Raw genomic sequence first — 13,268 nt, 5'->3', positions numbered from 1 at the left:
TGAATAAATGTTCAGCAAACACCTTTCCAGGTCTCCCTGGAATGGAAATTATTGCAAACGTGTGACTAAGGTGACTCCTCATAATTCTGAACCACAGGGGATTGGACTTGATAGCAAATTATCCCTGGCAAAACCAGACTGATGGGTTGTCACCCAGTAACAATCTTTTCTCTTCTTCCTTTTGAAGTAGAAGCATCCTTGTTGGATAACAAGGTATCCTTCTGATGCTTCCTAAAAAAAACTTTGCAAGGAGGAAGAGATGGCTCTTTTCTGCTGCTCGTCTTTGACACACGTTTTGATAAACAACTCGGAGCTGTCCCAAGATAGTTCTGCTGCATTTTTTTATTGTGGCCTCATGGCGTAACTCACGCTTCGCATTCATGAGGGCCCTTGCTGAGTTCCTGTCATCTGCTCCGTCAGGAAAGCTTATATATATTCTGAGGTTTTCGTGGGTGTTTGTATGTAGGTCTTTGGTTGTTCGGGTTTTCTCCCGCGTAAAATTGGAAGTGTCTTGGCGACATTTCAACGAAGTCCCATTCATCATCTTCAGGCTGGTGTTTTCGGCTTCGTGCTTCTAGGAGCAATCTAGAAGCACAAAGCCGAAAACACCAGCCTGAAGATGACGAATGGCACTTCATCGAAACGTCGCCAAGACTCTTCCAATTTTACGCGGGAGAAAATCCGAATAACCAAAGACCTATATAAAACCAGAAAACCAGAAAATTACAGTCTTTTGCAAATTCCAAGTCAAGTCAAACTTTATTTTGGTGAAAGGCCAATACAGAACGAAATAGTTCACCAGCTGTTTAAAAGCAAAAGAGGAGGACCAAACATAAAAGATAAGGTAAAAGAATACAGGTAGTCCTCGACTGACGACCACAGTTGAGCCCAAAGTTTCTGTCGCGGAGTGAGACCTTTGTTAAGTGAGCTTTGCCCTATTTTATGACCTTCCTGGCCATAGCTGTTAAGTGAATCACTTCAGTAGATAGTTAGTAACCTGGTTGTTAAGTGAATCTGGCTTCCCCATTGACTTTGCCCATCAGAAGGTTGCAAGATCACGTGACCTTGAGACACAGCAACAGTTATAAATATGAACCAGCTGCCAAGCATCTGAACTTTGATCACATGACCATGGGTGCGCTGCAAAGGTCATAACCATGAAAAGCGGCCATATGTCACATTTTTTAAAATGCCATTGTAACTTTGAACGGTCACTAAAGGAACTGTTGTAAGTTGAGGACTATTTGTACTACAGAATATTATTCTCACCATTGTTACTGCTGTAAGCAATGGGCTACGGGCCAGGTTCTGATTGCACAATCACAGAATGTTCTTGATATGCACACAGAGGCCCCTGTGCACAAATCTGAAACTGGCATAGGAGTTGTATCCCTATGACACTCAAAGTGTTGACTGAGACAAAGCTAGTTTAGGCGAGGGACACTGCAGGAAGTAACTTCAACAGAAGTATCACAAATGATGATCTGATAAGAGAAGGGAGGGAGGGTGGGAGGGAGGGAGGGAGGGAGGGAAAGGTTGGAAGAATGAATATGAAGGAAGTTTCACACTGGGTTGGTGGATTGAAAACAAATTGCTTGGATTTGGTACATTTAGCAATAGCAACAGCATTTAGATTTATATCCCACTTCACAGTGCTTCACAGTCCTCTCTAAGCGGTTTGCAGAGTCAGCCTATTGCCCCCAACAATCTGTGATCCTCATTTTCCCGACCTCGGAAGGATGGAAGTCTGAATCATCCTTGAGCCGGTCAGGATCGAACTCCTGGCAGTGGGCAGAGTCAGCCTGCAATATTGCATTTTAACCACTTTGCCCCCCTACAACTCTTCTGTTAATCGACCTCACTAGCTCTATGTTTTCCCTGCAGGAATGAATGCTTTACAGCTGCAGAATTTGGCAACCTTAGCAGCCGCAGCCGCCGCAGCCCAGTCCTCGGCCAACACTGCCAATGCGAATCCACTCTCCACAGCATCAGGGGCCCTTGGTGCACTCACAAGCCCAGGTACGATCGAACAGAGCATTCTTCATCTTGGTTCCAAAGAAGGAGGGCAAATAGAGAGATCTGAACATTAACCTCCTTCTAGCCATGCATCCAATGGGATTCTGGTACATGAATGACGGGTCCATTGGAGATTTTATTCTGACTTATTTTCTTTGTGTGAAGTAAAGCATATTTTCTCTAATCGACAATGGAAACTTGGTCAAAGGCAATGTCTGAACATTTCAACAGTCTGCATTACAAGGGCGTCTTCAGGGTGTGGTCAGAAAGTCGAGATGGCAGCCATGTTGGTGGCTATTGAAGTTCCCCTGGTTTTTATTTTTTTTCATTTGATTATTCCACCACAGCTGCCATCTTGACATATAGGTGGGATTCAGCTGGATCACACCACTTCAGCAGAACTGGTAGCTCAGTGGTTCTCAACCTTTTTAATGCCGCGACCCCCAACTGGTCGTAAGTTGAGGACTACCCAACCAGTCGTAAGTCAAGGACTACCCAACCAGTCGTAAGTCGAGGACTTTCCCTGCCCGAGAGCACCGCACATGCGTAGTGCTGCCCCCTGCGCCGGCCGAGGCGTAGCTGGCAAGCGGCAGAGACGGCGCAAGCCGACCACCGGCTGGGCCACCAGCTGGCCCAGACCAAGGGAGGTAAGGCACCCGCCGGGCCCCACACATGCCAGCAACTCTCCCTGTGCCCACCGGCCTCCCACCTCCCACCCCTGGCCCTCTTTTACTTACATTTTTAGTAGTTGCTCAGCAGGGAGGGGTGGAAGCTTCCAGACAGCTCGCCTTCGTTGCAGACAACTTGCAGCACCGTTTGCAGAATGGGACTTTTGGCGGGCTCAGCAGGGCAGAGACAGCCTGGACAATTCCTATTGGCTTTTGAAAGCCAATAGAATTAGACTCTATTCAAGAGAGTCTATTCTATTGGCTTTCAAAAGCCAATAGAATAAAAGGGAATAGCACAGCTAAGGAAAAGGGGGGGGAAATGGTAGACTGCGTTGTTTGGCGACCCCCATGAAGTGGTCGTTCAACCCCAAATGGGGTCTCGACCCACAGGTTGAGAACCACTGCGGTAGCTAATTTTTTGTTGCCCAGGCCCAGAATGGACTTCCAGAAGCGGCATCCACACCGAGAACCGCTTGTTCACCTATTTGAATCCCACCACTGCATATGTATCTTGTAGACACCCTTCCTGTATTGAATTGTGATTTCAAGTGTGTTAGCTGTGTTATTTTAAATTTTAATAAGGATTTAAGAATGGGGAAATCTTAATGAGGGAGCTTTCCAAAACGTGTCTGTCCTATCTGTTGCCAAGGTTTCTTTTTGAAAAGACGTTTTATCTACTTCACATTGCTAACCCTCTCAAATGAGAGAGCAGAATTTTAACCAGGGGATAATATTTCATTCATGGATCGTTGCAGGCGATTTAGCCTTGAGCATTTGGGGGACCATATTTCAAGTGAGCATTTTATATATTATCCGCTATAACAGTATTTACTTTTGATTTTTTTTTAAAAAAAAGATAATGATAATTTATTTTAGCTTTACGTTGCACCTAGTAAAAAAAATTACCCTGGTTTTGCCTGTTACAATATTTATCCAATTGTATCAAGCCTTTTTATTTTATTTCAAAAAATTGACAATGCTAGAAAACATGACACCTTCTTTTATACTGATGGTTTTAACGAAATTCTGTTTCTTTTAATTCTGGACACTCTTGATCTTCTTTTGAGACTTCTGAAAAGCTTATCAGAGGAAAAGACAAATGTCCTTCTGTGTCCCTTGGGAGAAATTAAATCAGGTTCTCACATCAGGATAAATTTAAAGATCTGTTCTGGGGCCCCACGCAACATCTAATGTGTCCAATTACTAAACTGCTATTTCATACAAATGATTGTAATTCTTAGACGATCCAGAGAGTTCGTGCAGGAATAGCCTTTTCCCTCAGCTTTTCATCTTGAAGCAAAGTATATTTTAGTTGACTTGTGATTCCTTTCTCGTAATAGCATCTTTCTGTGGCGCACAGTGTCAGTTCTGTTGTGAACTTTCATGATTCATGTGCAGCCATGCAAAATACCTTGTGTGTTTCCTCTTTCGGGATGGGAATGTAGAAATCTACCATTGCTATATTTTTGTGACACTGACCAGACCAAGAATTCTGTCAAGCAAAGAAGAAATTTATTCTAGCTGTTTTATTCCAAGTCAGCCAACAATCTTTTCCTCCTTATCTCTTTGCTCCAGAGCTGGACAAATGCTCAGTGACCGCTTAGCATTTGCAGATTTCAAATGTATCTTGTGTTCCTTGATTTGCCGCACAATCACCTTGGTTGACTTTTCCCCAATTTTAATGCTGTCCGCATTGTGGGATTCCACTTCTGGCACCCACATTTTATAAAAGTATACTGTTTTTAGACCCGATTTAGGATTTACACAGCCGAGTAGCGGTCGGCAGAAAATGGAGTGCAAAATAATCTTACATAGGGATTAAATACCAGTTGAAGATGATAAAACCAAATGGAATTATTGAAGACAACACACAACATTGTGTGGGGTGGGGCTTGCTGCATGCTTCCACCTGGTAACCTCATTTTGGCCCACAGGGATGGAAATACAGCAGACTCTGGCAATGGATTGCATCCTTTTCTGCGCCCCTATCACAACCAAATTAAAAGCAGATTCTGCATGCTTCGGGTATGTGTTGTGGGGAAGAAAGTCACCAAGGTGTACACTTATCCATCTACTAAGTTGGATGGTTTTGAACTACTTTTCAGTCTGTTTCACAATTTTATTGTGGGAAAAGGATTGTGGAGAAATTGTGCATTATGCTTGGTAGAAGAAGGGTGGACTACAAAGGTACTAATCGGAGTTAGTATTACTGCTATTGAAAATGGAATATATTAAAACAATTTCACCTGTATATTCATGCACCCCTGCATTTGTTCCAACTTTCAAGCATTGCTTATAAAAACAGGGGATCATTTCCAAACTAAGTTAAAATTCATCCTCTTTCAAAATGACCTTGGTTTTTCACACTAGCTTCTAACCACAGATTCTACCAAATTCAAGAGTGTCTTTTCAGCCTGATTCAACATGTAATTTTGTTGCAAAGAAAATCCCAAATTTGTTTACTGGTACAAAATTCAGAAGATGCTGTTCTGCTTAATTTAACAGTCTTCCTTAGCGGGGGAAATTGTGTAATAGAAGAAAAATCAGCTCTCTTGACTTTAATGAAGCTGCTTTAATGAACATGTTCTAAGCATTATTAAACTTGGAAATGTGTTTAATAGCTAGAGAATGGCCTTAAGAGCATCGTTGTACATTTATATAGAAGCTTGAGGTTATTAACTTTCATAAATCAACTTTAAAATTAGAGAGCAAAGTTGCTCTACCACTGGGAAGGCACTGCTATAAGAGCATTGCCAACAACTACTTTTATATCTAAGAACGTCAGATAAATTTTCAGGGTAAGGATCACTGAGCCATTAAGAAAACCATTGTTTTCCACACAGCTCAGCCATAGGTTTAGGCAGCCCTACATAGGAAGTTATTTGTGCTCAGTTGATTATGATTCTAAGATATTCTTCATTTTAAGCCTGGGATCATTGTTTAAAGTTGTGTGGCATTTGTAGAATTCTGAGGGGCAGATGGGATGAGATGAAAGGACTTTTAACACAATCTCCAAGAAACAACAACAACTCCTCCTCCTCCTCCTCCTCCTCCTCCTCCTCCATAATTCACTTTCCCCCTCAGAATTTTCCTTTGTTAATGAATGTTGATAACTGAAGGGACAGCTAGACACCAAACCAGCTGCCCTTTTAAATCCATCTGAGTTTGCTCAGTAGGACCAGCAGTTGGGTGGCTTTGCTTAATTATGGTGCAATAACTGTGCGTATAGTCAAGTACATATAGTCAAGGCCATGGTTTTCCCAGTTGCAATGCATGGCTGTGAAAGTTGGACCATCAGAAAGGCTGAGCGCCAAAGAATTGAGGCCTTTGAACTCTGGTGCTGGAGAAGACTCCTGCGAGTCCCCTGGACTGCAAGGCGATCAAACCGGTCAGTCCTAGAGGAGATCAACCCCGACTGCTTTTTAGAAGGCCAGATCCTGAAGTGGAAACTCAAGTACTTTGGCCACCTAATGAGAAGGACTCACTGGAGAAGAGCCTGATGCTGGGAAAGATGGAGGGCAAGAGAAGAAGGGGACAACAGAGAATGAGGTGGCTGGATGGAGTCCCTGAAGCAGGAGGCGTGAGCTTAAATGGACTCCGGAAGATGGTAGAGGACAGGAAGGCCTGGAGGAACGTTGTCCATGGGGTCGTGATGGGTTGGACACGACTTCACAACTAACAACAACAACTGTGCATTTGTGAGATGGCCTCGTTATGTGCAATAAAGAACCACTGTGGTTTAACCTTTTGTTTTTTTTAGGCCACCAGAGACAAGGTTTTTGATATATTTTTGATACCGTGGAGAAAAAGAGTCTAGGTGGGATGTTTGGGAATCTGGGAATCCGCTGCTTCTAAAAAGCAGTGGCCTCGGAAGAATACACCATTCTTAGGGCCATAAGAAGCCACATAAAAAGTCTTCATAAAAAACTTTGCATTTATCTTATATTTATCCCATGAAAACAGCAATATGCAGTCCAAGATCTTTTCTGCAAGCTGAGATCTTTTCTGTGGATCTCTTGAGAAAGGGATATCCAAACTCTTTGCTGGGCCCATGGTTTTATTTCAACTTTTCCAGTACTTGAAAGGCTGTCATAGAAAAGAGAGATTGACTTATTCTGCGAAACACCTGAGGGCAGGACAAGAAGTAATGGGTGGAAGCTTGTTAAAGAGAGATCTAACCTACAAGTAAGGAGAAATTTTCTGATAGTGAGGATGATTAATCAATGGAACATGTTGCCTCCTGGAGTTGTGGGTGCTCCATCACGGAAGGTTTTCAAAAATAGACTGAACGACCATTTGACTGGAATAATATAAGGTCTCCTGCCTTGAGTAGGGGGTTGGACTAGAAGACCTCCAAAGTCCCTTCCAGCCCTATGGTTCTATATATTATGTTTTCTGTCCTATTCTGGGTAATAATCCATAAAGATATAAAAGGGAGGAAAAAAGCACAAGCAATTCGGAGACAAGTTGAGCATAGAAAAATAAATGAGGTAGCCATTTTATTTGTCTATAAAGCCAAACCTAACTTTGGCCAACTTCTGTGGATAAAGGACAGGCATTTGAAGTCAGAAACTTTATTGCAGGGGTCTTCAACCTTGGCCCTTTTATGACTTGTGGACTTCAACTCCCAGAATTCCTCAGCCAGCCTCCATTTTGTTTGTTAGATTTAAGCCAGGGGTCTTCAAACTTGGCCCTTTTATGACGTGTGGACTTCAACTCCCAGAATTCCTCAGCCTGGCACACTGGCTGAGGAATTCTGGGAGTTGAAGTCCACAAGTCATAAAAAGGGCCAAGTTTGAAGACCCCTGTTGTATTGGCATAAAATTTTATCCTGCAGAGGACAAGGCAGTAGAGTGCAAGGAATATTACAGCTGGCCAGGGAATTCTGAGTGTTGAAATCCACATATTTTAACATTGCTAAGGTTGAGAAATAGTGATCTAAATTGTTTTTCCCCTAGCTACAGCCCTCCCTGAATACTGCTATCAAGCAAAAACATTAATTTTATAGTCTTGTTCCTCCTTACAAAACGCTACATCTAAACTGAAAACAACTCTTGTTAAGATGTTCTTTTGATTTCAACTTTCTTATCTAGTGCTAAATTTTCCAGTCCATTAAATACTTTGTAAACCTGAATAAAAGCTTTCCCTGGCTGTTCTCAGTTCCATGGGAAAGCTCTATTTAGCTCTATAAAAGCCACGTGTTCCATTTCAAAGCATTTCCATTTAAATCTAGGCGGAAGTGCAGCATTTATATTTGCTTTTTAAGATGGGAGAAATAAGTGCCCCTTTTTATTTTTATTTTAATTTGCCTGTATTTTTTTTGCAGGTGCAAGAGTACTGGGGGGAGGGTCTTCCTTTTTTGAAGTAGTAATTCTCAAAATCAACTTCCCATTATCTTTTATTTTACCATTTTCCCATTGTCTTTTATCTACAAACAATCTTATTACCAAAATGGCAACCGACTTGACGGGAAAGTGCTTCCTGACTATCTAACTTAATGACGTTAAATGAACTGTGATTAATGAAGCTATGCAAGTAAAATGCAGATTTATACCATTTGCACTGAAGGTTGATTCTGCCCAGACTGCACAAGGCATACAGGACTGATGGTTACAAGTAAGAGACAACTGTGTTCAGCAATCAATGACATTTTTTTCCCTCAGGGGCCTAAATGTGGTAGTTGACAACATTGGCTCTTGAGCACTTGGAAACCTTTAGAAGTTATAGTTTTGACAGAAAAATTACACCCGGGTGAAAACACCTTTATTGGCAATTTTCCCCTCCACGTTCTCAGGTAGGATTTTAGGGATATCAGCTAGAGCAACGGGTCTTTAAACTTGGCCCTTTTATGACTTGTGGATTATATTATGTTAACCAGGCACGCTGGCTGAGGAATTCTGGGAATTGAAGTCCACAAGTCATAAAAGGGCCAAGTTTGAAGACCTCTGTCTTAAATCTAACAAACAAAATGGAGGCTGGCTGAGGAATTCTGGGAGTTGAAGTCCACAAGTCACAAAAGGGCCAAGTTTGAAGACCTCTGTCTTAAATCTAACAAACAAAATGGAGGCTGGCTGAGGAATTCTGGGAGTTGAAGTCCACAAGTCACAAAAGGGCCAAGTTTGAAGACTCCTGAACTAGAGGAAAAGACGTAGCCTTGCTGGTTTTCTTTCCTTTGTTAGATGACTAAGGCCACCCACAGCTATTCCTGCCCCTTTTTATTTTAGTTCTTGGGACTCTAAGCAGCAAGCAGACAGGGAATAATGGGTACAGTACAGGTAATCCTCGACTACAACTGAGCCTGAAGGTTTTGTTGCTAAGCGAGACATTTGTAAACTGAGCTTTGTCCCATTTTACAACCTTACTTGCCACAGCTGTTAAGTGAATCATTACGGTTACTAAGTTAGTAACATAGTTAAGCGAATCTGGCTTCCCCATTGGCTTTGCTTGTCAGAAAGGTCACAAAAGGTGAGCATATGACCCCAGGATACTGCCAGTATCCTAAATATGAGCCAGTTGCCACGCATGCGGATTTTGATCACGTGACCATGGGGATGCTGCAATGGTGAAAAGCTTCGAATTGTTGAAGGAAAAGTCTTCATCATGGTTCAGTCCAAGCCGGGAATAAACAACATGGCGACTGCTTTAGAAAGAAGGTTTTGTTTATTGAAGAGGAGAGCCAGATAGAAACTTAGTTCTGGCAGAAAAGAGAGAAAAAAAGGGCTGAGCACATGTAGGGAATGGGTTTTATACCCTCTGGAGCCTTTTGCTATGAGTTGTTTCCTGTTCCTGTGGCATGAAGTTTGACCTGAGTCTGTGTATGCTTTTCTGGTATTCTGATGATGATGGGTTAATCCTATTATGTCCCAAAGGTCATATCCTGCTTCCCTGGTGCTGGGGCTAATGACTCTTAGAGTTTGGGTGAGGTATGCAGATTTTAGGTGTCTTTGTCTTATTAATCTCCTAGCTTCAACCTTCCTGATGGTTTACATCTGCATTTGTACAGAGCTGGCTTCTGCTTGGGGGAGGGAGACATGAGGTTATTAAGAAAAACTGGGCATACTTTTCTGCCTCTTTAAGATCCTTTGAGGAAATATATTTTCCTGCCCTTTTAATATTTCCTTCTCTGAGGGGCTGACTTGCCACAGAATAAATGGTTGTAAGTCAAGGAATACCTGCATAGCTTCATCAACAGGACAGTGGTGAGCAGAGAATGAGAGAAGAAAGCTTTAGAGTTCACAAGACCCCTCCCCAAATGAGTTGGGCTAAAACAATGGGTCCATTGTTGCATATTTGTGGATGCTGGGGTGGTTTAAGGGACAAAATTGATACCATGAAGTCTTGCAGTTTGTACTTTAAGGTCTGAAGACTCATTTTTTTTCCCTTAAAACTCCTGAACATCTCTTTCAGTTTGGCCCACGTGAATTAATTCCTCTTTGATTTATAGCCACCATAATTGGTGTGATAATTGCAATGGAGGAATAGGGGAGTGCTTTCGAATTTCTCTCTGTGCTCTGAAAATGTTTTATATCACCTTTGGAATTACTGGCTTCTTCTAAATGGGTCAAGTGCAACATGATGACAGCTTTGTTAGCATCATCTCGTCAAATATCTGACTTTCCTGTATCTTCTAGAAAGATGTTGATTTATTTATTTTGTCAAAGTTTGAAACTGCCCATCACCTTCACAGAGGAAGCATGTTCATTTTTCTAAGCCTGGCTGATGATCAATATAGGATTTGAATTCACAGATAGCATTCTCTCTCTCTCTCTCTCTCTCTCTCTCTCTCCCCCTCCCTCCCTCTCTCTCTCTCTCTCTCCTTTTTTCTCTGTCTCCTTTTCTCTCCCCTTTTTTCTCTCTCTTCCTTTCTCTCCTTCTCTCTCTCCCCCTTTCTTTCCCTCTCCCCTTTTCTCTCTCTCCTCTCTCTCTCCTTTTCTCTCCTCTCTCCTTTTCTTTCTCTCTCTCCTCTTTTCTCTCTGTGTCCCCTTCTCTCTCTCTCTCTCTCCTTTCCTCTCTCTCCTTCTCTCTCTCCTCTCTCTCTGCTTTTCTCTCTTTTTTCTCTTTCTCTTTTTCTCTTTCCTTCTCTCTCTCTCTCTCCCCCTCCCTCCCTCCCTCTCTCTCTCTCTCTCCTTTTTTCTCTGTCTCCTTTTCTCTCCCCTTTTTTCTCTCTGTTCCTCTCTCTCCTTCTCTCTCTCCCCCCTTCTTTCCCTCTCCTCCTTTTCTCTCTCTCCTTTTCTCTCTCTCCTCTCTCTCTCTCCTTTTCTCTCCTCTCTCCTTTTCTCTCTCTCTCTCCTCTTTTCTCTCTGTGTCCCCTTCTCTCTCTCTCTCTCTCCTTTCCTCTCTCTCCTTCTCTCTCTCCTCTCTCTCTGCTTTTCTCTCTTTTTTCTCTTTCTCTTTCTCTCTCTCTCTCTCTCTCTCTCTCTCTCTCTCTCTCATACCTGATCTGCTTGGCAGCTATTTTTAAGCTTTTGTTCCACATTAATAAAAGAAGCTGTTGGTTGCTTCTGTTATAGTTAATTCACTTGATCTGCCATACAAATGCAAAAGATGTAGCATTCTTGACCAGTTCGGCTGCTTTAAGAGAAAAGAAACTGTTTGCATGGGTAGTGTTTCTGTTCTTCGCTCTTGGGAAGCAATTAAATGAGTTATGGGTCATTCATGATGCTAACCGTACCACAAAGGATTTGCCTTTATTAAGTAAAAGCATTCATTGCTTAAAACAGAATTGTTTGAAACTTGAGCCATTTTTACAGAACCTTTAGGATGCTTTTCCAGAGAAGCATCACAAAATCTTTCTCTAAGCCTAGCATCTCTTAAAAGCTTTGTTTGTTCATTTCAGAACAATACACATCTTTCCAAGAGGCAGCTGAAGCCTGCCGGGGTGACATTTTGTATACTCCAAGCACCCACTGAGCTATCTGTAATGTGCTTCCAAAAAGGATCCCAAAATAGCTGCACCTGTATGAGAGTTTTCTAAATCAGCCAACATACTTGGTTCTTCTTGGAAGTTTGACACTGACAAAAGCTGCATCTTATCCTTTTAAATATTAAGAATATATTTCGCTTCACAAAGAATGGGCACTTATTATAAATGGATCTGAAAATTGTGGGTAGAATCATCCTATTCAGCTCATGGGAAGAGACAGAAAAACAAACTTAAAATTTAAAATCCACACTATCTTCTGAATGTCACATAAGCACAACACAACGATCCCAACCTGTTGATTATCCCCTACTTTTTGTCAAATTCCAAGAAAATGTCATGCATAAAAGACCATTTCTCTTTTTTCCTATTTTCTGTTTAAAATTTATAGGCCATCTAGGGCCGGGGGGGGGGGTTTCTTGAAACTTGGCCCTTTTATGACTTGTGGACTTCAACTCCCAGAATTTTTCAGCCAAGCACACTGGCTGAGGAATTCTGGGAGTTGAAGTCCACAAGTCATAAAAGAGCCAAGTTTGAAGACCCCTGATCTAGGGCATCTAATTTTAATCTCGTTCCCTCCAAGTTGTCCCATACTAATACACTCACACAGAAATAGTTGCTTTGCCTCTATCTATCTGTCTGTCTGTCTGTCTATCTATCTATCGATCTATCTATATACACACACAACAATCTTGATCATAATTTGCAATAATAGAGGGAATTTGTCTTCCCTCTATTATTGTATTTCCAAAGTTAAAATACAAAATAAAAAAAAAAAGAAGAAACAAACTAACAACCATCAATGCTAATAATAAAGATAAAAAAAACCATGTGCACAAAAAAATAAACAAATGACAAATATATCATTCACCCTGATACTAAGCATAAAAAGTCCACCCTGGTTGTCTCTGTACTCTGGAAAGAGTGCAGAGAAGAGCAACAAAGATGATTAGGGGACTAATCATATAAGGAGCGGTTGCTGGAATTGGGTATGTCTAGTTTAACGAAGAGAAGGACGAGGGGGGACATGATGGCAGTCTTCCAATATCTCAGGGGCTGCCCCAAAGAAGAGGGAGTCAAGCTGTTCTCCAAAGCACCTGAGGGCAGGACAAGAAGCAATGGGTGGAAACTAATCAAGGAGAGAAGCAACCTAGAACTAAGGAGAAACTTCCTGACAGTGAGAACCAGTGGAACAACCTGCCTCCAGAAGCAGTAAATGCTCCAACACTGGAAGTTTTTAAGAAGAGACTGGACAGCCATTTGTCCGAAATGGTGTAGGGTTCCTGCCTGAGCAGGGGGTTGGACTCAATGACTCCAAGGTCCCTTCCAACTTTATTATTACTATTAATATTAATATTAATAATAATAATAATAATAATATCTGATGCACTCTCCTCCCCTTACATAACAGGTAATTTCCCTACAAGTATAAGCTTTCCCATCTATATTTTGCTTGGTCTTCCCTCAGGTACCAGGAACAAATCTGATTGGACACAGGCGCAAACCTTTATTAAGGATTAAAAGCAGAAAAACAGACTTATTTCTCCACTCTTATCACAGCGGCATATTGCAGATCGTAGTCTTCTGTTGAATGATTTTAGGAAGAAGGGAGAGCCTTTGCAGGCATCTCTCAGATAAAATTGCTTGAATTTGTTTGGAGCCAG

At 41.8% G+C, this 13,268-nt stretch overlaps 1 protein-coding gene across 13 annotated transcripts in view; it reads left to right on the top strand.

The window, feature by feature from the left end:
• Nucleotides 1-13,268, top strand: part of CELF2 (CUGBP Elav-like family member 2) — a 341,120-nt gene that overhangs the window by 294,672 nt on the left and 33,180 nt on the right. For all 13 annotated transcript variants that reach the window (XM_039347407.1, XM_039347406.1, XM_039347410.1 and 10 more), the window contains one exon: nucleotides 1,885-2,019. In XM_039347407.1, the coding sequence (XP_039203341.1) occupies nucleotides 1,885-2,019 (135 nt within the window). The remainder of the gene's footprint in view (nucleotides 1-1,884; nucleotides 2,020-13,268) is intronic.

The sequence above is a fragment of the Crotalus tigris genome, unplaced genomic scaffold, assembly GCF_016545835.1.
Source record: "Crotalus tigris isolate CLP2741 ecotype Arizona unplaced genomic scaffold, ASM1654583v1 scf7180000018068.1947079, whole genome shotgun sequence".
Taxonomy (NCBI): Eukaryota; Metazoa; Chordata; class Lepidosauria; order Squamata; family Viperidae; genus Crotalus; species Crotalus tigris.
This window is presented reverse-complemented; position numbering and strand designations above follow the sequence as displayed.